This window comes from Canis aureus, chromosome 10 (assembly GCF_053574225.1).
Source record: "Canis aureus isolate CA01 chromosome 10, VMU_Caureus_v.1.0, whole genome shotgun sequence".
NCBI classification, from domain to species: domain Eukaryota; kingdom Metazoa; phylum Chordata; class Mammalia; order Carnivora; family Canidae; genus Canis; species Canis aureus.
The window spans coordinates 22,360,885-22,386,916 of NC_135620.1; the positions used below are offsets into that span (position 1 = coordinate 22,360,885).

At 40.3% G+C, this 26,032-nt stretch overlaps 2 protein-coding genes across 6 annotated transcripts in view; one reads left to right on the forward strand and one right to left on the reverse strand.

Moving 5' to 3' along the window:
* Window positions 1–21,437, forward strand: part of RAD50 (RAD50 double strand break repair protein) — a 92,109-nt gene extending 70,672 nt beyond the window's left edge. For all 3 annotated transcript variants that reach the window (XM_077911612.1, XM_077911611.1, XM_077911613.1), the window contains 4 exons: window positions 16,400–16,485; window positions 17,005–17,147; window positions 19,633–19,766; window positions 21,115–21,437. In XM_077911612.1, the coding sequence (XP_077767738.1) occupies window positions 16,400–16,485; window positions 17,005–17,147; window positions 19,633–19,766; window positions 21,115–21,301 (550 nt within the window). In that variant the 3' untranslated portion in view covers window positions 21,302–21,437. The remainder of the gene's footprint in view (window positions 1–16,399; window positions 16,486–17,004; window positions 17,148–19,632; window positions 19,767–21,114) is intronic.
* Window positions 280–21,785, reverse strand: LOC144322073 (glyceraldehyde-3-phosphate dehydrogenase-like). Of its 3 annotated transcripts, XM_077911620.1 has the most exons (3): window positions 16,370–21,561; window positions 5,253–6,079; window positions 280–2,782 (listed from the first exon to the last, which is right to left on the reverse strand). In XM_077911620.1, the coding sequence occupies exons 2-3, from the start codon at window positions 5,267–5,269 to the stop codon at window positions 1,735–1,737; spliced, it is 1,065 nt and encodes a 354-aa protein (XP_077767746.1). In that variant the 5' UTR covers window positions 5,270–6,079; window positions 16,370–21,561; the 3' UTR covers window positions 280–1,734. The 3 variants fall into 3 exon arrangements, 2 of the variants coding, with proteins under 2 accessions (XP_077767746.1, XP_077767747.1); XM_077911621.1 differs by lacking the exon at window positions 16,370–21,561 and having other exon boundaries at window positions 5,253–6,224; XR_013387629.1 differs by lacking the exons at window positions 280–2,782; window positions 5,253–6,079 and adding an exon at window positions 15,066–15,519 and having other exon boundaries at window positions 16,370–21,785.
* Between the last annotated feature and the right edge of the window lie 4,247 nt (window positions 21,786–26,032).

The following is a 26,032-nucleotide window of genomic DNA, read 5'->3' on the forward strand; positions in this document are numbered from 1 at the left end:
ACTACACTGGTAATAAAACACTGAACCTTAAACTCATCCCATGTAAGGCATTTGCCCAGGACTTTGAATGCTCAACTTACTACTTTTCCATTTTTTCGTTGAATGTTGGTGATACAGATCATTAAGAGTCTCAACCTTTAAGTTGGATCATTTCTAATTCTGTGCCTCTCAAGCCCTATGCTTTATGTTCTATCTGGTTGATAGTACCCAATGCGAAGTTTACGAAAATAATAATCAAGTTTATTTTTTTTAAAGATTTATTTATTTATTCATGATAGACATAGAGAGAGAGGCAGAGACACAGGAGGAGGGAGAAGCAGGCTCCATGCCAGGAACCTGATGCGGGACTCGATCCCGGGACCCCAGGACAGCGCCCTGGGCCAAAGGCAGGCGCTAAACCGCTGAGCCACCCAGGGATCCCCAATAATCAAGTTTAGCTACAGTATCCTATCACACACTGACTGTGTTGGTTTTCAGTCCTTTATTTCCATCACATGGGTATTTTCCTTTATTTCTTAAGAACTCAACTATGAACGTAAAATACTTCTTGTTAAAAATCTTTATCATGTTTGTAGGCATTTGTGGCAGAAGAATTATCATTTACCTTAGGTTTTGTTTGTTGCTTTCTGAAAAGGAAAATATCCTCTCCAGTGCTAAGAGAACTAGACAGATGGGTTCTCTTCTAATCAGGAAGTGCATAGTCAACAGACCAGTCTCAGGAAGGCAGGAGAACCCTGCTTTCAGTGTGAGGAATGTTTTAGGTAATGATGAAAATATTAGGTAGCCCCAGAATAACCTAGCCATAACTTTGGAATATACAATTTTGGGGAAGTTCATAATATTTTAAGACAAGTTGGGTCCATGAAAACTGGGAATGAGCCTATTATGTTAGTTATTTTTTTAAATTAATACTACTAAGATTTTTGTTCGATTAAGTTAGCATTCCAAAATGACTCTTAGACGGTTATTCCATGAGCACACCTTCTATCCTCTTTCATGGTAAGTGTAATAGGTGAACATTCTACATTTTCCTAGCTCATTGAAATCTGTGTGTGCATCAAGTGAGAACTCTTGTTTTTTTAACCTTTGTAAATGTTGAAAACTCCCCTAGTTTTGGGGTCCAGCAGTTTAAAGTATTGAAATTTAAGGTTTTGAAACAAGAGCATTAGCAAGACATTATTATGCCTGGTAGACTACATGTTCACATACATACCCTCCTTTTTGCCTTTCATAATTCTTTTTAGTCTTTCCTGCTATCTCATATATGCTTTTAGGAAGCTTTTTACTTTTTTAGTTCTTCAGCAACAGATGCTGTTTGCCCAATAAACTTGCTAAACCTTTTTTGAGCACTAAGGAATAGGAGACCTGGTCCTAGTAAGGCAAGTTTATTTCGAGAGATAAGAATCAAAATAGATTCTATCATTAAAAACCTATTATACAGTAAGATAATTTCTATTGGTTGTCATGAAAAAAAAAATGTTTTTGTAAAAGTTGATAAGTTCTGCCTTTTTGTTTTTTGTTTTGTTTTGTTTTGGCTGGGTACAGTGTACTTTATCGATGGTACATGACAAGGTAGGGCTCCCCAAGCCCCTCCCCTTCCTCGGGGTCTAGGATGTAAATTGGAGCTCAGGAGATTCTCAGTGTGTTGGGGGATTAAGTTGGGGCAGGGACTCCCCAGCAGCTGAGGGCCTCTCTTCCTCTTGTTCTTGCTGGGGCTGGTGGTCCAGGAGGCTCTTACTCCTTGGAGGCCATGTGGACCATGAGGTCCACCACCCGGTTGCTGTAACCGAATTCATTGTCATACCAGGAAATGAGCATGACGAAGTGGTCATTGAGGGCAATGCCAGCCCCAGCATCGAAGGTGGAAGAGTGGGTGTCACTGTTGAAGTCACAGGAGACAACCTGGTCCTCAGTGTAGCCCAGGATGCCCTTGAGGGGGCCCTCCGATGCCTGTTTCACTACCTTCTTGATGTCGTCATATTTGGCAGCTTTCTCCAGGCAGCAGGTCAGATCCACAGCTGACACATTGGGGGTGGGGACACGGAAGGCCATGCCAGTGAGCTTCCTGTTCAGCTCAGGGATGACCTTGCCTACAGACTTGGCGGTGCCAGTGGAAGCAGGGATGATGTTCTGGGCAGCCCCTCGGCCTTCACGCCACAGCTTCCCAGAGGGGCCGTCCACAGTCTTCTGGGTGGCAGTGATGGCATGGACGGTGGTCATGAGGCCCTCCACGATGCCAAAGTGGTCATGGATGACTTTGGCTAGAGGAGCCAAGCAGTTGGTCGTGCAGGAGGCATTGCTGACAATCTTGAGGGAGTTGTCATACTTTTCGTGGTTCACGCCCATCACAAACATGGGCGCATCAGCAGAAGGAGCAGAGATGATGACCCTCTTGGCCCTGCCCTTCAAGTGAGCCCCAGCCTTCTCCATGGTGGTGAAGACCCCAGTGGACTCCACAACATACTCAGCACCAGCATCACCCCATTTGATGGAGACCCCATCTCGCTCCTGGAAGATGGAGATGGACTTCCCGTTGATGACAAGTTTCCTGTTCTCAGCCTTGACTGTGCCGTGGAATTTGCCATGGGTAGAATCATACTGGAACATGTACACCATGTAGTTGAGATCAATGAAGGGGTCATTGATGGTGACAATATCCACTTTGCCAGAGTTAAAAGCAGCCCTGGTGACCAGGCACCCAATACAGCCAAATCCATTCACTCTGACCTTCACCAACGTGTCTCGGGGACGCAGCTGGCACTGCACCAGAAGATGAGGCTGTCTGTTGAACAGGGAGGAGCAGAGAGCCAAGTTCTACCTTTTTGAAGTCTCAAAAATCCATAATACATGGTTTAAAGTATTTTCCCTGGAGACTACTTGAATTCAAATTCTCACTTTTGATATTTAGCAACTTATTTAAATGCCTGGGGGTTCAGTTTCCTTATCTATAAAATGGAAATCTTTTTTTTAAGTCAATTAGAGTCACTGTAGAGTCAAAATTATAAGGGAAACTCAGAGGCCATTTAGTCCAGCTTTCTTTGTCATGTTCCATTCTTTAATATAAATTCTTGAACTGTCTATTCCTTACTAGTACTAAGGAATTTAACTTTTATTAATAGGAAAATGTAGGTTTCTGTTTCTATTTAAACATTCTTTGAGATTCAATTTTTCAAGGGTGGGAGCTGTACAGAGAGGATGTTAATATTGAATCAGTACTTACTGTATATTAGCCATAATCTAATTGAATTCTTGTATTTACCCTATAATGGTCAAGTATTTATCAAAAAGATTAAGAAGATATTTAGGATTACCCAGCAAATTTAACTTTGATGATGGGAGTAATTGAGGGACTACTTTAAGCCTTTTCTAAGGCAGGATCTTCTCTGAGAATGTGGCATTTAAGCTGGGACCTGATTGATGAGAGGGAGCAACATATACACAAAAAGAGATGCAAGCCTTCCAGGTGTAGAGAATAGCCAATGTATAGGCTCCAAGACCAGTTTGAACAGGAGGGATTCAAGGACTAGAAGAAGGTAAGCATAGCTAGAATAGAATGAGCAGGGGAATAGGGTCAGAGAAACATGGTCTCCAGTGTATGTGGTGCCCTTATAGCATTGGTAAACAGTTTGATATTATTCTCTGTATGACAGGAAGTCCCTGGAGAGTTTAAAGCAGGGAAGTAACATAATCTGATTCATAGCTTGAAGAAACTGGGACGCTTGGGTGGCTCAGCAGTTGGGCGGCTGCCTTCAGCTCAGGTCGTGATCCTGGGACCCGGGATCGAGTCCCACATCAGGCTTCTGCAGAGAGCCTGCTTCTCCCTCTGTCTGTCTGTCTGTCTGTCTCTCTCTCTCATATAAATAAATCTTTAAAAAAGAAAAGAAAAGAAACTACCCTGGCTTCTGTTTGGAGAATGGATCATAGTGGAGCAAAGGTAGTGAGGAGACCAGTGAGGAGACTGTTGTAATAATCCAAGAAATAGTGGTGGACTAGACTAGGGAGGTAGCAGTGGAAATGAAGAGAAGTGGATGGACTCAAGTTTGTTTGGTATATGAAATTAACTGACCTTGCTGCTGAATTGAATATAGGGGAGGAAAAGGAAAGAAGAGAATCAAAGATTGCTCCTACATATTTTTACTTGAGCAACAGTTTTGTTTTAGACAGTTTAAGTGTAAGGCACTTGTAGGCACCTGAAGCAGCTGGATGTGTAACCTAGAGTCTGGAGTTGAGGAAAGGTATAAATTTGAGAATCATCAACATAGATGTAGTATTTAAAGCCACAGAGTGATACCGTGTGACATGACTTAAAGAAGAGAAGGGTTCCATGACTCAAGATGTTTCCGAAGTTGAAGTAGGAGAAACATGTAAAAGGTGTGGTATCTTGAAAACTGAGTGAAGAAAGTATTTCAAGAATCTAGAAAAAAAAAAAAAAGAATTAGAGTTACTGGGACACATAGGTGGCTTGGCGGTTGAGTGTCTGCCTTTGGCTCAGGACGTGATCCTAGAGTCTCAGGATCAAGCCCCACATTGGGCTTCCTGCATGGAGCCTGCTTCTCCCTCTGCCTCTCTGTGTCTCTCATGAATAAATAAATAAAATTTTTTAAAAAAGAAAAGAATCTAGAGTTACTGAGAGGTCAGATGAGATGAGGACTCAGAAGTGACCCTTGAATTTGACAAATGGAAATGTTATTGATTTTGAGGAACAATGTCAGTGGCATGGTTTGAACTGAAGCTTTGGAGTTGGATGAGGAGAAAATGGGGGTAAGAAGTGGAGACAGCATAGTTAATTCTTATGAAAAGTTCTGTGAAGGGGGAGCTGTTAAGTGGGGTGATAGGTAGACAGGACTGAGGGGCCAAGTTAGGCAGGTTGGTCTTCTTTTAAATTTTACTTGTAGGTGTTCTGCTATAAGGTAACTCCTCCTCATACTACATTAAACTGCAGACTTGGGGTTTCCATATGTGTTAACTGAATAGAAGACTATATCTAGGAACCTTCCAGCTATCCCTACATACCCTAAGAAGCCTTGACAGCAGGTAGAAAATGAATTCCCTCTGTCAGGCACATGTTCATTGAAAAACCCCGTTAGTCTTTTCTTGTCAGGCTGTGAGAAGACAGAAGTATCATACCCTGTCCCTACTGCAAACTGCTAATGGTCCAATAGGGGAGCCATGGTAGGTGCTCCACAGTAACAGTCTGTATCTGCCTTCTGCCTTGAATAATGAACAAAGGGCACTTCAGTAGAGAAAAGTACCTTAGTGCCAGATCCATCACACTGAGCAGAGTGGGCTTGATGGGGCCAGTGAGGAGGAGCTTGTGGGGGTGAGGAGGTGCAGAGGTGCTTTCCAGCAATTTAGGCTTGCCTAAGGAACAAAGACAGGCTGTTTACTGTGTTCTGTTATCTGCTAATCAAATGGATTTTTCTAAATGAGAAGAAAAGTGGTACAGATTTCCCCAAAATTGAGTCTTTGTGGGCTTATGCTGGCAAATAGTGGCCTTCGTAAGGTTCATGTTGTGAGCCTTTAATTTGCCTTCTCACCTAGAAGAAAGGTCCAAAATTTCCCTTATTGTTTCACCTCTTAGAATGAAGCATGCAATCAGTGTAATTGTTGCATTCAGCTGTCTATTTAGGGTAACACAGGAAATTAGCAGTGCATTTTCAAGAAAAGCTGATTACCATCTGTTATTAGTAATCATCTAAAAACATCACTGATTATAAGCTTGCCAGTGGTCAGAGACACTAACACTATATGAGAATGGGGGGAAACTACATCATTTAGAATATACTACCTCTTACTGCTTTAAAAAGAAGGCATCAATTAAGTGATTTTTGGAATAAATCATTCAGTACTATGTTCTATCCTGTGCCCCAGGTTTTCCACTATTATTTTCCCCCAAATACAGAATGTTGCCTGTTAAGTCACATTTCTTCTGAAACTCACTGGAAACACTTAACTTTTATAGTTTTGCAGCTGAGGCATCCAGCTCTGAGTCTGTCAGACCCGGCTCCTGGTACTGGAGGAGAACTTAGGGATGAGGGCTTGATCAGGGCTCACCTCATAGCCACCATTCTTGCCATCACTGTGAATACAGTACAGTTCCACATCAGCAGCCTCTCTAGCATCACAGGTAGATTAAAAACCAAAAGATGGCTGGTGGCGTTTCTCACTCACTGCTTGTTTCTTTAACCAAATGTTTATCATTCAACAGTGATTGAACCACTCCCTGAATTTTAAAAGCTGATATTTAAGAATTTGGCTAAAGGAAATTAGCTCAACAGTTTTAAGGGTTTTAGGAAATTAGTTTAATAACCTTTAAGGGTTTCATCTAAAAAAAGAGGTCATTTTTCTTTTAAAAGTACAACTTCGGGGATCCCTGGGTGGCGCAGCGGTTTGGCGCCTGCCTTTGGCCCAGGGCGTGATCCTGGAGATCCGGGATCGAATCCCACGTCAGGCTCCCGGTGCATGGAGCCTGCTTCTCCCTCAGCCTGTGTCTCTGCCCCCGCCCCCCCCCTCTCTCTCTCTCTCTGTGACTATCATAAATGAATAAAAAATCAAAAAAAAAAAAAAAAGTACAACTTCGGTTTGGTAAGTGACAGATTTTGAGTTTTGCTAAGCAGTGAAAGTCACTGTTTAGGACGTGATACTCAGTAGAACATAACACTGAAGATTCCCTTGTAGAAGAGTGCTTCCGCTGACCTAAATGTAGGGAGACAGGAAGTTCTCACGGTGGTAAATAATAGGGCAATAAGGAAGAGTATCCAGTGTGATCACGAATAGCAGTGATCATAGCTAATTTTTTTTTTTTTTAGCAATTTATATATCTCAAAATTTGGCACACTTTTAAATACAAGAGTGAGGATAATCTTGGAAAATGTCTTTTGCAAGTATAATCTATCTTACTGCTTTTTTCTAACTTGGTAACTTTTCATTAACTTGGTAGTTTTTATCATACTTCTGAACTAATTTTTTTATTAATAAGACATATGTGTTTGACTCTTTTACTTAATGTTTTATTCAGTGAAATAGCTGAGACTATGGAGAAATCCATTTCCACTTGCCATTTTATGTGCTCTTCAGATTTTAAGCGTCACTTCAAATTTTGTAGAATGATAGTCTTCTTTCCTAGTATTTTGAGCCTTGGTTATGGTTTAAATAATGGAAGAAGTAAGAACTAGAAAGATCTTTCCCTGATAGGTAAGGTTTTGTGATGTTTTTCCAACCCCTTAGTACCTGCTCTGACTCCTTTTCAGATGTTCAGTTCTCTGCTAATGGCTGGGTCCAAAATGATTTTAAAAATGGACTCAGGGAATCCTTGGCTCAGTGGTATAGCACCTGCCTTTGGACCAGGGCTTGATCCTGGAGTCCTGGGATCAAGTCCCACATTGGGCTCCCTGCGTGGACCCTGCTTCTCTCTCTGCCTGTGTCTCTGCCTCTCTCTCTCTGTCTTTCATGAATAAATAAAATCTTAAAAAATAAAATTAAAATCTTAAAAAATAAAATTAAAATTTAAAAAAATAGACTCAGAGAAGTGGCAAAAATCCTGAATTACTGTCCTGGGGACGCCAGGATTTTTACTGAACCCAGCCAATTTTTACTGAAATTTTTAAGGGAATCTTTCACATGGAAAAAAGTATTTAAACATAAGACTAAATAATTTATAAACCACTGTTGTCTTAGATGTTGGACCTTTTCTTCTGAAAGTCAGTTTTCACAAAACAGACTACTTCCCAAGAGTGAGGATAAATGTAACAGAGTGACCTACACACTTCAGGCACATGGTAGGGCTGGTGCAGCTACTCAGATGACCACTTACCCACAACACTTTCCAGCCCATGAAATACTTACCTTTGCCTGAGCAGAATGATAGTTTACTACAGGTCAGGGATTTCAAGGTCATTCTTAAATGTCTATTACTTGTAAAGTCCACAGGCTGCAAAGTGTGTTGTGAAGTTCATCTTTGGGCCTGCATCAGTCAGCTCCCACAGAGTCCTGTATTGCACTCCCCCTCACCACCCATTATACTTCTACCAGGTGTATTTTCCTAAAGGTAGTGGTCCCTGTTCACTTGTAATATTAAAGACTTTCCACCTCTGGTCTTGCCCATCTCATCTCTCACTATTCACTATGTTCTAACCAAATCGAACCATTTTGTTCCCTGAAGACACCTCACATTTCCCTGTGCTCTTTATCCTCTGTGGAATGTTACCTTGTTGAAGCCCTTCCCATTGATGTGATTTTTCCTTCCCTGTACTCCATGATATTTGTACTACTTATACCATTTAGCCATGTATTACAGATATTTGTGCTTCCCTGTTGTCCATTACTTTTTTTAGTATATATGCTGCCGAAGCGAGCACACCTGTTGTCCATTACTATGTAAATCACAGAACAAGATTTATAGCAGACTTAGGTTCATTTCTGTGACAATGACTAGAATTTATTGAGCACTTAGATATTATTACATTGATGACATTGTCATTGCCCTCCCATTGCTTTTTTGCATGTTATGTACACACAAATAGATCTTTGTTATAGGTGAATAGTATCACACTGTAGGTATTTTTCTGTTATGTCCCTTACAGGTAATGAAAAATTTTTTATATTCATATATGTAAGTATATCATTATTTTTAATAGCCGCATAATATTCTATGAAATGGATGTTACCTAATTGATTTAACCACCAGTGGACATATTGGGAAGCTTTTAAATGTTTGATACTACACATGCTACAACATATGTCTTTGCACACTTGGGCAGATATACCAGAAAGATAGCTTCTTAGAAACAGTTACTACTAGGACAGAGGGTGTGTACATTTTTAGCTCATTAGTGCCAAAATGCCTTCCCAAAGCACAAAATTTGTGTTTCCATGAGTAGTGTGTGAAAGTGCCCATTTCTCCATGATTGCATTTCATATTATCAACCTTTTTAATTTTTGCCAATCCATTGCACAAAAAAGTTCTCACTTGAATTTTACATTTCCTTGTTTAGTAGTGAGGTTAAACGGCATTTCATAGGTTGGCTATTTGTATTTCTCTGAGAATTGCTTGTTCCTATCTCTTTACCAATCTACTAGGCTATCTTTTTCTTAGTGAGTTGTACTACTTTTTTTTTTTTTAATAGATTTTGGATGGTAATCCTTTTCACATTGCTTGCAAGTAGTTACTCCCAGTTTGTCATTTGACCTTTAACTTTATGGTATTTTTTGTGACTTTTCATTTTTAGGTAGGAAAATCTTTAGTCTTTTTTTTTTTTTTTTTAAGATTTTATTTATTCATTCATGACAGACAGAGAGAGGCAGAGATTAGGCAGAGGGAAGAGAAAGCTCACTGCAGAGAACCCAATGCGGGACTCGATCCTGGGACCCCAGGACCATGCCCTGAGTCAAAGGCAGACGCTCAACTGCTGACCCGCTCAGGAGTCCCAGAAAACCTTTAGTTGTCTTATTTATAGCTTCTCCCTTAAGCTTTCCAGTCCTAAGACTACAAAGCTGATGGTTTTATTTATTTCTTTATTATTTATTTATAATTGTTAATTTTTATTCTGATAATTTTATTTAACTTTTAATCCTTTAGTTAGTTTGAAATTTAAGGTCTAATAAAGATAGTGATGCATGGGGTGCCTGGGTGGCTCAGTTAGTTGAGTGTCCAACTCATGATTTCAGTTTAGGTCATAATCTCAGAGTCATAAGATCAAGCCCTATGTTAGGCTCTATGTCAACAAGGAGTGCTCAAATTTCTCTCCCTCAGCCCCTCCCCTCACTCATTGTTAACTCTCACACTCTCTCTCTCTAAAATAAATGACTCTTTTAAAAAATAAAAGGCAAAAGAAATAAAGTTTTGATTTTTCCCTCTTCCCAACACTCTTGAATCTTTTCTCACTGATGGGAAATAGCAGTTATAAACTAAAGTTCTCTCTGTATTTGGATTTATTTCATCTTTATTCCTGTTATGTCTTACATACTAACTTGAGTCACCTTGTGGATTTCATTTAATTTTTTTTTTTTTTTTTTTTTTTTTACTCTTGTTGGGAGTTCTATTTGGAGTGCATTTAATTTAATGGATTACTTAGGGGAAGGAATGGACTTCTCTGGAACATTAAATATCTCCCATTTTGCACCCAGTAGTAAGTTTCTCCTACTTAATTAGTTCTTTTTGTTCTTTTGTAAGGGTTATTCTCTTGTAAGCTTTTATAGCTTTCATAGCTTCCTCCTCTAGATCCTGTACCATTTTGTTAGATTTCTTCCTAGGTATTTCATAGTTTTTATTACCACTGTGAGTAGAATCCTATTTTCTATTATGTTTCCTATTGGATTTTGCTTACTACATAATAATACTTATAATTTTTTTATGTTTATTTCTGATCACCTTATTAGTCTTAATAGTTTTTCAGTTGATTTCTTAGACTTTCTAAGTGCACAATTATATCACCTGCAGAAACAATGACAAGTTATTTTCTCCTCATTTATTCTCCATTTCTTATTATTGTCTTACTGAATTGTTAGGGATCTCGAAGATATTGTTGTAAAGTAGCCATAAGAAGGGGCATTTTTCTCTTGTACTTTAGAAGTACTCCTATTTTAACGTAAAATTTGATGCTTGCTGTGGATATCTGATAGTCATTTTGTCAAATTAAAAAAATTTCTTCTGTTTTTCACTTTCTGAGTATTTTTGTCAGAACTCAGGGTTTATATCAAATACTTTTTTTGACAAATTTTTGAGATAATCATTTTTTTCTTTAATCTGTTAATACAGTGAGTTATCTTAAATTATTTTTCCTGTTGTACTAGTCTTGCTTCCTTGGGATAAATGCTACTTGGTCATGATAACACTGATCATGATATTGCTTGGTCTTTTTACTACCTTAGCACCAAATTTGATTTTATTTAGAATGTTTGTATCTGCATCTATAAGCAAAATAATTAAGCCTGTACTTTTTTTCTTATATCCTTTTTTTTCTTATATCTCTCCTTGCTGTGTAATACTCTATATACTTTAGAGCTAACATTTACTCCTAAAACTATTTGAGCCTTGTGTCTTTCAAGATGGCATTTTTTAAAAAGATTTTATTTATTTATTAATGAGAGAGAGAGGTAGACACACAGGCAGAGGGAGAAGCAGGCTCCATGTAGGGAGCCTGATGTGGGACTCGATCCTGGGTCTCCAGGATCAGGCCCTGGGCTGAAGGCAGTGCTAAACCGCTGAGCCACCTGGGCTGCCCTCAAGATGGCATTTTGTAAAATAAGCATCAACTTCTAGGTTACCTAGATGGGATGGTGGAAGAGGTGAGAGAGACATAATGAAGACATACCAACGGACACCTGGGTGGCTCAGTGGTTGAGCATTAGCCTTTGGCTCAGGTCACGGGGATGGAGATCCACATTAGGCTCCCTGCATGGAGCCTGCTTCTCCCTCTGCCTGTGTCTCTGCCTCTCTCTCTCTGTCTTTCATGAATAAATAAATAAAATATTTTTTAAATGGCATTTTGGGGTGCCTGGGTGGCTCAGTTGGTTAAGCATTTGCCTTCGGTTCAAGTCATGATCCCGGGGTCCTGGGCTCGAACCCCACATCGGACTCCCTGCTCAGCAGGGGAGTCTGCTTCCTCTTCCCCCCTCTGGCCCTGTGCTCCCTCTCAGGCTCACTCACTGTCAAATAAAATCAGTAAAATATTTTTTAAAGTGGCATTTTAACTGTCTTTTTAATTTTAATTATGATATCCAAGTGCTGTTAACATCGTAATCACTTTTCTCTAATTGTAACCATGTTAGTAATTTTGTCAGACTTCAGGTTTTTTTCAGTGTTGAGAAATAATTGATATACACCACTGTATTAAGTTTAAGATGTAGTGTGATGGTTTGGTTTACGTATATTGCAAAGTGATTAGTACAATGGGTTCAGCTAACATCCATTTTCTCAATAAAGGAAATACAATAAAAAAGATACAATAGGTAAAAGAATCCATAAATACAATAAAAAGAAAAGGAAAAAAATGTCTCCTTGTGATGACAGCTGCTAGGATGTATTCCCTCAACGACTTTCCTCTATATCATATGGCAGTGCTAGCTGTATTCATTCATGGTATATGTTACATCCCTAGTACTTACTTATAACTAGAAGTTTGTACCTTTTGATCACCTTCTTCCAGTTTTCCCTCCTTCCACTCTCCACCTTGGTGACCACAAATCTGATCCCTTTTTTGTCAGTTCGGTGTTTTTGTTTTGTTGAGATTCCACATATAATTGGGATCATACACAGTGTTGTCTTTCTCTGACTTTTTTCACTTAAAGTAATGCCTTCAAAGCCCATCCATGTTGTCCCAAATAGTAGGATTTCCTCATTTTCTAAGTGGCTGAATAATAATCCATTGAATATATACACTACATATCTTTATCCATCCATGGACATTTTAGGTTGTTTCCACGATGTGGCTATTGTAAATAATGGTGCTATAAACATGGGCTGTAAATATTTCTCTTTAGTGTTTTCATCTCCTTTGGATATATTCCCAGAAGTGGAAATTGCTAGATCCATTTGGTAGTTCTATTTTTAATTTTTTGTTTAAGGACCATTCATAATGCTTTCCATAATGGCTATACTTATAGTCCCACCAACAGTGCACAAGGGTTCCTTTTTCTCCACATCCATGCTGGTATTCATTATCACTTGTCTTTTTGATGATGGCTATCCTAACAGGTGTGAGATGTTATCTCACTGTGGTTTTAATTTGTATTTCCCTAAAGACTAGTGACAGCATCTTTTAATGTACTTTATTGGCTATCTCTGTATATATAAGAATATAGTATGTAATACATTTAAAATATATGTTAATTGACTTTTTGTGTTATAGGTAAGGCTTCTTCTAGTCAACAATAGACTATTAGAAGTTAGGTTTAGGGCAGCCACAGTTACATATGGATTTTGACTGTGTGGTACTTGATACTCCTAACCTCCATGTTCAAGAGTCAACGTTTTTTTTTTTTTTTTTGCTATTGAATTAAAGGAGTTCTTTGTATATGTATGTATATGTTTGTGTATATATATATTATATATATTTTAAGATTTTATTTACAAAAGAAGCGAACACAAGGGGCAGAAGGAGAGGGAGAAGCAGACTACCTGCTGAGCAGGGAGTCTGATACAGGGCTCAATCCCAGGACCCTGAGATCATGACCTCAGCCAAAGATAGATGCTTAACCTGCTGATCCACCCAGGTACCTCTGAGTTCTTTATATATTTTAGATATTAACCCCATCAGATACATCATTTGTGAATACTTTGCCCATTCTGTAGACTTTCTTTTCCATTTTATTTATGATTTCTTTTGCTGTGCAGAAGCTTTTTTTTTTATATATATATAAAGATTTATTTGAGAGAGAAAGAGAACAAGGCAGGGGAATGGGCAGAGGGGGAGAGAGAGAATATCAAGCAGACTCCATGTGCTGGGTGCCCAATGTGGGGCTCGATTCTACAACCATGAGGTCATGACCTGAGCCAAAATCAAGAGTCATGCTCAAATGACTGAGCCACCCTGGCACCCCAATTTTTTATTTTTTTATTTTTTTATTTTTTTTACTTTTGCTTTCAGTGTAATTTATAAAAAGTCATGTCAGAGAACTTAGTTCCCATGTTTCCTTCTAAGAGTTTCATGGATTTAGGTCTTACATTCAAATTTGTCTTTAATCCATTTTGAGTTAATTTTTGTATGAGTGGTAGAACATAGGGGTCCAGTCTCATTCTTTGACTTGTGACTATCCATTTATCCCAGCATCACTTATTGAAAGAGACAGTCTTTTCTCTATTGAGTATTCTTGGCTTCCTTGGCAAATATTAGTTGGACTGCTTATGTTTGGGTTTGTTTCTGAGCTCTAAATTCTTCTGATCTGTTTGTCTATTTCTATGCCAGTGCCATAATGTTTTTAAGACTATAGCTTGAAATCAAAGTGTGATGCCTCCTGCTTTTGTTGTTCTTTCTCAGGACTTCTTTGGCTGTTTAGGGTAGTTTGTGGTTCCATAGTAGGAATGTTTTCTCTATTTCTGTAAAAAAAATCCCAGTGGGATCTTAATAGGGATGGCACTGAATCTTTAGATGGCTTCTGTTATTTTAATAATAGTAATTCTTCCAGTCAAACATGAGGTACTTTTACATTTACATGTGTCTTTGATTTCTTTCACAGTGTCTTGAAGTTTTCAGAGTAGAGATCTTTGACTTCCTTGGTTAGATTCGTACCTAAGTATTTTATTGGTTTTGATGCTATTATAAATGGGATCGATTTCTTTTTCAGAAAATTCATTGTTAAAGTATCAGTTTTCTTGATGGTAAAATGAGGATAAATAAAGATAACTCTTCAGTGTTGTAAGGATTAAATGACATTTAATTATTTACCAGAAAGTAAATGGTCATTAGTAGTAACAACTAATGTCACTATTCTCAAGTGGATTTAATGTGGTTATCTTCATCATCCCCTACTGTTGCAAGTGGTGTGGTAAACTCCATACTGGAGAGAGACAATACAAAGATTAGCTGATGGTCTGGCCAACCAATAGGCATCAACTTGGTGTGACACACCTCTTGGGGGATCCAGATCTCTCTCAGGACTAGAGCTGCTTCTTTTTTTTTTTTTTTTTTTAAGATTTATTTTTATTTATTTATTTATAAGAGGCGGGGGCAGAGACACACAGGAGGAGGGAGAAGCAGGCTCCACACCAAGAGCCCGACATGGGAGCGCAATGCGGGACTTGATCTTGGAACTCCAGGATTGTGCCCTGGGCCAGAGGCAGGCGCTAAAACCGCTGAGCCACCCAGGGATCCCCTAGAGCCGTTTCTTGTAGTGCTGTCTCTCTCAGGCCAGGATACACCACCTCTGTTCTATAAGGAACCCATGGCAGGGGCTGTGTGTGTATACCTTGGACACCTGGAGTTTGTTCTCCACCTTGGGTTTGCTTATTTAGGTTAGTTATAAAAGATCTTTAAATTGAATGAAAAGATGACCTTTTTATAAAATTATTTGAAAAATTAGGATTATAATGTGTGAAGAGCTATGGATTACGTGATTGGTCCCAAGAACATTCTCAAGGAATTTTGTTGTTTATTTGGAAAATACTTAGACATTTGGTCCGTCCTTTTGACAGGAATGTGAAATGTCAGGCTGGGATAGGCGTGTGAATTGGAAAATGGAGGCTTGCAGCATTCTCACCAGCAAGCACAATATACGGTTTTTTTCCAGTCTGATTACTTCAAAATCCTTCATCTGATATTTAAAATGTATTTATGTTGAGTCATTTCTTTCTCTCTTGCTGGTGAACCAAAAGATCATGAAATGATTCTGCAGAGGCAGTAGCATTACGTTCAGTTTCTTTTTTTGTATATATCAGATAAGAGACTTGCAAATGGAAGTAGAGCCACCTCACATCCTCTGTATGGTCATGGCAATGATGTTTGCCTTTTTGTCACCGATGCAACATTTGTTAATTCATAAACCCATTTCCAAAGAACCAAAGGGCTTTTTCATGAAAGGAGACTAGAGTAAGAATGAAGTTTGTAAAAACAAAAGTAGCCTGTTAAAAACTAACATTTCTTCCCCCCCCCCCTTTTTTTTTTGGAATTCAGAAAGTATTAGTTTTTTAAAGTATGTTGTGGAGTGGGGGTGGAAGCTGACAGGCCAAATGGAAATTAATGCATATACTTGGAGGTAAGATTTCTTAATCCCTCAACTAGGAAGGGAAAATAGAAATTTTGAGGTTCAGCTCAGCTTAAGTCTCTTACTAAATTGTTCTCTCTGAACCACACCTTCTGGTTGGTGAAAAGCTCACACATCTGAGGAATTTTAAAATACCTTAACAGGCTCACTTGTGGTAAACTTTAATAGTAACAGAAAGTGAAAAAAGACAGCAGTTCAGAGTCACACTATGTCCCCACAGAGTAGAGGACCCTGTACATCTCGCCCCCCATATTTATTAACTCACTACCATCCATTTATTCAACAGGTCCTTCTGTACCTGGTAGGCCTTAGTGGCTACAGTCCTTCCAGTAAGCCAAGGAAAAAGTTGTCCACAAAGTTTCTGAGATTTTCACAGTATTTAAATATTTCTTTCAGGGAGTATTTGTCCTGTCATGGAGTGACAATGGGCAGGGCCAGGACTCAGGAGCCCGGGAACGTGCCTGGCTGCATTCATTCATGACCATGCAGCAGTGTTGTAGCTCTGGTTCCTGTTTCTAGCTCTTACTGTATTCTGCTTTTATCATTGGAAATACTCGTTATTTCATGAGATTGTTAAGATGTTTCTTTTATTACAGTATACATTATATGTTTCATATATTCTTAAAATATACTATTACATATCATTAATCTTACCATTACATTATTTTACCTTTTAAGTATCAATGGCTTCTTCTTCCAGAGCAATCATGAAATTTCACAGTATGAAAATGGAGGAAATCAACAAAATTATACGTGACCTTTGGCGAAGTACCTATCGTGGACAAGGTAATTGACATGGTTTGTTGTGAATGCTTTTTCCAAAGCCCCGTCCCTAGTTCTTGGCACATAGGATCTCTCATCATGCCAGCATTACCTCCTAGACCCCTTTCTAAACATCTCTTGGAGATTTTCTAAGAATTCTTATCTTGACGACATCTTGTAGCAAGAAAAAAAAATGCAAAGTTTTCTATTCCAAAGCCTGACAGGACTTACATATTTGGTTATGTACATATTATATTTAACTGATGACCTAATAGATTCTGTTGAAGCATAGATATGGATAAGCTGAAAGGCGATAAGAAGAAAACCAGCAGGAGGAAACTCTTAATAGGGGAACTAAGAAAGGCAGAGTGGAGACTGAAGGTTGGGGCATCTGGGGTTGCTTTTGCCTCATGAACCATCTCAGCCAGTTTGAATGGTAATGTCAGCTTCACACGTTGTTTCATGGGGGCTTACTTGATATTTGCAAGTGACAAGAAGCTACAGAATGTAGGTTTCTCTGAACTCTTCTTTTTTGTATGTTAGATATTGAATACATAGAAATTCGGTCTGATGCCGATGAAAATGTATCCGCTTCTGATAAAAGGCGGAATTATAACTACCGCGTGGTGATGCTAAAAGGAGACACAGCCTTGGATATGAGAGGACGATGCAGTGCTGGACAAAAGGCAGGTATCTCGAAAGCCTAGGGAGTAACCTGTGCACAGTGAATTGACGGGAAGAAACTGCTGTCAGTGCAGTGAAAGCAACTAGGGCTGCCTGTGAATGCTGAGAAGCTCCTCACAGCACTCTTTGTTGCCGCATCAAGTTGATCAGATCAGCTATCCCGTTACACTCTTCTAGTTCTAATCAGCATTTCCTGCAACATAGATGGTCCTTTAGGAGAAAGGTCGGAAACATTCTCACGTGACAGGCCAAACACAGAACATGCAGCTTGTGACCATTATATCATATTACTCCTTACAGGAATAAAGTTAATGTGTCATCAGTTCTAAGACATAACACTATTTTATGTGTCACCAAGAAAGAAAAAAATGCAACTAATTGCAAGAGTGCATTCTGATTTCAGAACAATCAAAGGTGGGGTGGGATGATAGACTGAGTGACCTGCAGTATTACTAAGTCAGATCCTAGGCTGAGCCAGGTGAGGCACTAAAATGTAAAATTCTCATTGAGAAAGCTGCCCCATCATGAGACTGAGTCCCTGCCAACCTCTGCCATCGGCCTAGCCAATGGGTCTGGCCTGCACACCCTCTGAAAGAAGGATCCTCTAAGGGAACCTGGCTGGCTCATTTGGTAGAATGTGCACTCTTGATCTTGGAGTTGTGTTTGAGCCCCACATCATGTGTAAAGATTGCTTAAAAATGTTAAAAGAAGGTTCTGCTAGACCAGAAGCCATGACACATACAGCTGCCTCTCCCCTCTGTGCGTGTACCACATACACCCTGACACACCCCTCAGCTACTGAGCCAGGCTACTTAGCTCCACACGAGGCTGGCAGAACAGGCTATGTTGGATAGGGAGCACAGAGCAAATCAGAAAGAGGAGTAAAGCTTTAAATAAAGAGTCAGGAAAATTGGTCTGTGTCTTTGGAAACAAAGCTGGGTCCTTTGTGCACAGGTTTGTAACCATGGTGGCTTAGATTCTTGAGCTTCCTCTTTTCAGATTAGAAGCGGATTATATTTGATAACATTTCTGAACTCCTGGGTTTCTTACCAAAATCTTAAGATTCTAGAAATGGCTGCTCACATTATCTGAGGTATTTCATAATTTTCAATTTTTGCTTAAAGACCATCCTGCGTGTATGTATTTTGTTGTCAGCCCAGATGGCGGATACCAATTTAAGGCACATGCAGATTATTATCTTAATCATATTTTGCAAAAATGACAAATTTGTGATCTATAATCAGTATTCCTACTTGCTTTGGTGATTTTCAGTGGTAATGAATAAGAAAATAGAGTTTGAAACATGTCCCTTTGGATTAAAAATACTTTTGAAAATTATTTTCTGAACAAAGTAGATTTCCCATAGATACTCTAAATTATAAAAATTAGTATTAATTGCTTCTTTGGTGTTGGGGGAGAAGACAAATAGTTTGTTAGAAGTTGGCCAGGAAAAAAAAAAAAGAAGTTGGCCAGGAACTTCATTTAGACTCTACTCTGAGTACATGGTGGTGAAAGAGGCAGCTGCAGTAGGGTTCAAATACAGGAAAAAGGTGTCTTCCCCAAAGGGCCAAGCTATGATCCTGGCTTCAGTCTGCCAGTCTGCCCTGGGTATCAGAGAGAAGCTCTAAACTGCCCTGAAATCACTAACTCCACTCACTGATGCTCCTTTGCTCACAGACTGGTGGAAGGAGATATTGACGGCTCACGCAAAAATAGTTTCTACTTTCTAGACTATTCTGTCACTCTTGATTCTGTGCCCCTTATACCTCAGATGGCTTCAGCTGCATCTGAGAGTTTTAGCATTAGGTTTTTAATTAACCAAGAAAGTACCTCAAAGTGTCAGTTCCTTGGATGTCCTGTAGGTAAGCTTAAATAAAACCATACTCCTACACTCCTGATAAATTGATCCAGGACTATTCTTTCTCTCTCTCTTGGCTTACACTTAAGTCTAGGTAAATAACACCACAGTACCTGGTGCCCCTTTTGCACCATAGAACATAGAGATTGAAAGATAACTCACAGGGGAAAAGTGTGTGTGGGACTCTGGAAGATGTAACGTGTCTACGTTTTCTAACAAATATCATTATCAGGAAAGTAAAATAGGACTTGAATTTTTTAAGGTTGTTAATCTTATACTTTGAGTAAAAGTAATGCATTTCCGATTCAAACGTGTGCTCTCAAGTTTCATTATAGCTGACATGATTTGTGTGTATTTGGGGGTAGTAAAATCACCATTGCTTTTAGCATCTTATTTCACTGCACGATAGGCTGAGATAATATACCTGATGGCTCACCTTCTGGAAGGGTTTAAGAGTCTGATCACAGTGCCAGACTCTCCCATATAAAAGAGCAATGATTTGCCTAAAGTCAGTGACCTCGTGACATTGATCCTTTCCCTTATAAAGACATTAGGCCAGGTCTGCCTGTTTTCCTAAAGTGAATGAGAAAAAGGTCAATGCACAACTCAGCTCTGGTGCTTTATTCCAGGTACTGGCCTCACTCATCATTCGTCTGGCGTTGGCTGAAACATTCTGCTTGAACTGTGGCATCCTTGCCTTGGATGAGCCAACAACAAATCTTGACCGAGAAAACATTGAGTCTCTTGCACATGCTCTTGTTGAGTAAGAATCTCTGGTTTGGGGGCAGGTTATGATAGAACTCTTTACCTTACTTTAAAAATTACGGTGAAAACCCTCTCTGGATGGGTGTTCTGTGGGAAAACTGGTTGGTGCCAGACCTTTGATAGTAATTCTTCAGATACTTAAAAAAGAACTAGGTGGTGAACAGCAGTCCCAGACACATCCTGCATCTCCCCGAGTGTGTTCATAGGGAAACTGAAGGGTTTCCTGGCTTGGTTTGGTTTTTCTGTAAATGCACCAGCAATGCCCACACATCATGTAGAGGACTTAGCTGCCCTGCTAAAACATTTGTAGGTGGTAATAGTGGATTTTGCCCATCTCCCCAGCTTTATGAGAAATGACAGCTCTTATTCAAAAAGTGGAATAGTGGTTAAGTAGAATCTAGAAAGTAAAATTGCACACACCTTTGCCACATTCACATGCCCTTGGTACAGGCTCCAGGGATGGACAGCAGTTGAAAGACTGTGCTGGCAAAGAAAAGGCACTTTTTCCAAGCTAGAGAAGCTGTTTTGGGTACTCTGGCTCCAGACACATTCTTTCTGGCAGAGATGAAGGGATGGGGCCCCTTTCTCAGCCATCTCTTGGTAGTCTTGTGTGCCCATCACACAAGGGCAACTACTTTTGAAAGCTAAGTGCATCCAGCTGTAGGCAAGGGATAAATAAATGAGTAGTTAAAAGAAAAAGTTTGATTTCAGTCTCTTAGGTAGTTACCTCAGCATATAGATAATGAGCAAAAATGTTCCCAGTACACCCACTCAGGTCTCCTGTGTGTCATACTAATGATGCATCTGGTAACTGGTGGTGGCAGAATTCTAAGTAGACTCAGCTCCCAAGAAGGTAGTGGGACTTGCAAATGTAATTTCCCTTGCCTGTAGTTGGTCTTTTTTTTCTTCTTCTTCCAGAGAGAATTAGTAACAGGTCACAAAACACAAAAACCCCAGACAAAGGAATAAGTCAGACTCCTAAAGTTGAACACCACGGATATTAAAGAAAATTAGGTAAAACATTTCTACCTGCTTTAGTAACAACTTTGTGTTCTGGAAGAAACTAGATCATGTATTCTTATCAGTGCCTGAGTCAGACCTAGGTGAAGAGTCAACTGTGGGCACCTGCACTGTCTGGAGAGGAGATGGGGGCTCCTACCCAGCTGGACTGAAGGCCTCAGGCCACCCCAGGCTCTCCAGCTTCCTGCATGGCTGGCAGGGGCCCTGGTCATCACAGCACACATGGTGTCATCCACTGTGACAAGGTTCTCAGTGGCTTTTTCATATAAAAGGAAAGGACTATTTAAGCTTTCCAGTAATAAAATGTTCTGAATATACTGTTTCAGGATAATTAAGAGTCGCTCACAGCAGCGTAACTTCCAGCTTCTGGTCATCACTCACGATGAAGATTTTGTAGAGCTCTTAGGCCGCTCTGAATATGTGGAGAAATTCTACAGGATTAAGAAGAACATCGATCAGTGCTCAGAGATTGTGACATGTAATGTTAGCTCCCTGGGTTCTTACGTTCATTAAAAATAGTCAAGATTTTGCCTTAAAAATACATGTCCTCAGGCAACTGCTTATTTCTGGTATCAACTTACTCAGTAGGAAAATCTGTCCCCTCAGAGGAGCTCTGCATCTAGAATCATTAAAATTGTTCCACATGAAATTTGGACTGATTTCCTGAACTTCAACCCCCTGCAGGCAGCCTCTGACAGGTTTGGGGGGGCTCAATAGCAACACAGGTGATTCAGCTGCTCTGCTTCCCTTCCTGGTGGAAATGACTGCTTCCTATTACCTAAAGCTACTTCACTCAACTTCCACTTTCCAATGTACTTTTGAGAAGTAGGTTCTCACTGTCTTGATAATTTAGGAGTTATTAGTGAGCATCATTAATATCTGAAGGTGACCAAAAATGAAGAGGTTTTAATATCTGGCTCTGCTCTTAACTTCAGAAATCCAGGAAGTGACCTCCCTCACTGAGACTCCGGTTCCCCCAAATAAAATTCACAGTAGTCAAATGGGGCACTGGCATTTGAAGGAACCTTAAGTAATCATTTAAATCAATACCTATCGTCGTCTCTCCCCACATGCCCTTGCCAGGTAGCCATCACAGCTTGGGGCTTTCTAGACAAGAGGAAGTTCTCCACTATGCACATCCACCTTTGGAAAGCTCTGATCAAGAGCAAGCCACCTTTGGCTTGGAGCATGAGCTGCCATCATAAAGAAGTCTGTCCCTCTATATCCATCCTATGTATCAACTATCTGCCTCACCATCAATCCTGATTGTTCACCGAGTGTGCATTCCAGTGTGGTAGGCAAGCAAGGCCTTCTCACCAAGTCCTAACCTCCTTCCATTGGGGTCCAGCCAGACCTGGAAGAGCAGGACTCATGCTCATTTCAGATGTCATTTCTTTTTTTTTTTTTTTTTTTTTTTGTTTTTTGTTTTATTTATTTATGATAGGCACACAGTGAGAGAGAGAGAGAGGCAGAGACATAGGCAGAGGGAGAAGCAGGCTCCATGCACCGCGAGCCCGATGTGGGATTCGATCCCGGGTCTCCAGGATCGCGCCCTGGGCCAAAGGCAGGCGCCAAACCGCTGCGCCACCCAGGGATCCCTCAGATGTCATTTCTAATAAAAGTCCAGTCACACTTTCTCCTAGAGTTGCCAGCTGACATCGGGAAGCTTTTCCCACGCATTATACACAGAATGCTACCAAGTCACACACTTTTGAATTAGACTGTGGAGTTTTATCTTTCAGAGTCTCAGTCATGTGGCACAACCAGTTTTGAGCCATCTGTAAATCTACTGAGTCTAGGGTACAGACAGCCTTTCTCAACCAGGGTGTGGAAAGAATTAGGTCCTAAGGTATCTGCAATAGGCTGAAGAATAACCTCCAAAGATAGCAAAGTCCTAATCCCTAGAGCCTGTGAGTATTCCCTCATGTGGCAAAGGGGACTTGACAGATGTGATTAAAGGTAAGGATCTTGAGATGAGATCATCCTGGTGGACCCTAAATGTAATCATGAATAGCCTAATCAAGAGAGCATGTGCTGCCAGAGGCAGAGGCTGCAGTGCTGTGCTTTGAAGGAGGGGGAAGGGCTGTAAGCCAAGCAATATAAGCAACCAAGAGAGGTTGAAAAAAGCAAAGGAACCCTTGCCCCTCAGAGCCTCTAAAAGGAACCAGCTGACACAGTGACTTATGAGCACTGATTCTGGGGTTCTTACCTCCCAAGTTGTATAAGAGAATCAGTGTTAAGCACCTTAAGTGTAGGCTAGTTCATTGTAGCAGCAGTAGGAAACTCGTACTATATCTGCTGTATGTAATCAGTTTCTGTGCATCTAAAGTGATCTTACAGTTGATCCTTGAACAACATGGGTTTGAACTGTGCAGGTCCACGTATATGTGGGGTTTTTTTCCTCTGATAAAGAACAGTACTGTAAATATATTTCCTTTTTCTTAGTATTTTCTCTAGCTTCATGCTAAAAATACAGTATATGATATAATACAGAGAATATGTGTTTATCAACTGCTTCAGGTCAGCAGTATTAGTCCAAAGTTTTACAAGATTTGAGGTAGTCCAAAGTTCTACAAGATTTGTGACTGCGCCTTCTGAGGGCTGGCCTCCCCTAGCCCCTGGGTTCAGAGTTCAAAGGCAGCTATAGCTACATACTGTCTGTGGAAGAACTGAAAAAAGTTACTTGCATCATTTCCTGTGTCCTATTATTCACATGAAGAACTCTGGTTGAGAAAGCCTGGTCCAGACCCTCACCCGATTCCTGGGTAAAAGGGCCAAGCAGCATAGCTACCACTCCAGCCATCTGTTTCCTATCCATTGACTGACAAGGTTCAGTCATCCTAATATGCTTTGAAAAACTAAAATTCCCCTGTGTACCAAACTGGCATGATCTCCACATCAGTACCATGAGAAAAAGACCAGTCTCAGAGCAAGATCCAATAATTTGTAAATTACTTAGAAGTGCTTCAATTCCAGCCATATATTAAATAATAACCAATAACACAGTAACCAGTATCTCAGGAATGCAAGAATATTTCAAAGTACGATGAATCTGTTCATAAATCATCACCATAGTAAAGCCAAAGGAAAAATTCCGAGACACCGCAAACACCATTTTTTTATAAAATTCATTATCTCCTAGCTTTAGCAAACCTAATAACTTTGCAAAGAATTTTTTAAAGATTTTCTTTCTTTAGAGTGTGCAAGCAAGGGAAGGGGCAGAGGGAGAGAGAATCTCAAGCAGACTTCACACTGAGCTGAGCACAGAGCCTGACATGGAGCTCCATCTCCCCACCCTGAGACCATGACCTGAGCCCAAATGGGAGTCTGACACTTAATTGACCGAGCACCCTAGGTGCCCCAAAAATATTTTCTTCGTGTTGTCATCCAATCAAAATTAAAGTCCTCTTAATAGCAAAAGAGGAAGCATTTCCCATTAAATAAAAAACACGTCTTCTATCAACATATTTCTTAAGGCTCCAGCCATTGCCACATGAAATGACAGGGCAATACAAGATAAATAGAAGCAATTGAACAGTCATTTACAAGTTAAAAAGAGATTTCCCATTTCCATTCTCCATTTCCCCTTGTGTCTGTGTCCTGGAGGTGGAGTAGGGTCCCTTCTTTTCATTGCTGCTTCTAGACACATTTCACACATGGGATGAGTAGGTGGCACAATGTGGAGAGGAAGAATAGGAGGCAAAATCCTGAGCTAAATCCAAGTACCACCACTCACTGGCTCTGGAATCCAGAGCTTTTACTTCCATTTCCTTATCTTTAAAATAGGTAAATAGGTAAAACAGATACTGGGGGGTTGTTAATGAGGATTAAATAACCATAAACTACTTAGCACTGCCTGACAATGTAAGTAGCAGGTGGCTGTTCAAGAAAAATCCATCTTCGTTTTACTCTTTCTGGCTTCTTTTTCTTTAGCCCCCAGCCTGCTCACTCCCCCTTCTTCATGGGCATTTTTAGCTCCCAGTTTGCCATCATTTCCCAAGACTAACTTCATAATCACAGTGATTTCAGCCTTTGGATGATGATGTAACATAACCCTTGGCCTCTTGGCTCCTCATTCTTTCCTGAAATGAAAAGACACTCCCTTGTCTTATCCAGAGTCTAGTACTTCTAGTAACAAAGCTCTCCATAATCTCTGTTCAGCACCTCACTCTCCAAAAACCCCCTGAGAAGTTCACAGTTCCCTCTGGGGGCCTCCAACCCCAGCAATCCTGTGAGCCCACGAATATTTCAACCTACCATATTGTCACTTTTTCAGTTCCTGGCTTCCCTCCTACCTTTTTCTCCTTCAATAGCCTAGATTCTGTGGCCTATCATTCTATCACTGTCTCACCTAGGTTCTGTCCTCAAACTCCTAACAACCCCAACATTGCTGCAAGAGACCCGCTTCTCCCTGCACATGCCACTTCCCTGACCTAAGAATGCGGCAGCCCTCTGGTCCTCAGAGTCTGCTCCTCTGAGCCCTGCACTCATTGGGAGATCTCATTCACTCTCATGGCTTTCACATTACCTTAATTTGAGTTCTCCACCCACAGTAGAATCTGAAATGATTCCAGCAGAAGGAAACAGGAGACTAGGGAGTTTCATAAAAAGCCAAGTGTGTTCTTAAGCCAGTCACCACATCTGGCAACTGTAGTTGAATCCCACATGAACATTCTGGGAAATGTGGCAGAGTACACACCTAAGGGCCATGGTATTCACCTACTACCTCCTGAGAGTGACTAAGGGCCATTCCAGAGCGGGGCAGCTACTGACTTGCCAGGTACACCTTCCACAGAGCTGCCTTTCACAGTTAGAAAATAAAAACAAAAACTAAGAAAAGCCTTTTGACAAAGATTCAGTTAACAGCAGCAGACAGAAATGGGGAGGAGCACACCGGAAGCTTTTATGATAGAGGCAGGGCACTGACAGCACTTTCCACGATCCCCTAGATGCTGACTCCTCAGATGTGTCTCCAGTCCAGATCTTGTCTCAGCTCCTGACTCAGAATCAGCTGCCTACTGGACATCTAGTTGCACTTGAATATCTAACAGACATCTGAAACTTAAAATGACCATAATCAATCCTTCCCCCAGAAACTGCACCTCCCATAGGCTCTCACTTAATGGCATTTCCATTCTTTCAATCACTCAGGCAAAAACTTGGCAGCATCCTTCATATTTTGTTTATCTCCTGCCCCACATCCAGTCCATCAGTTTAATACTCTGCGTTCAACTTTCAAAATGT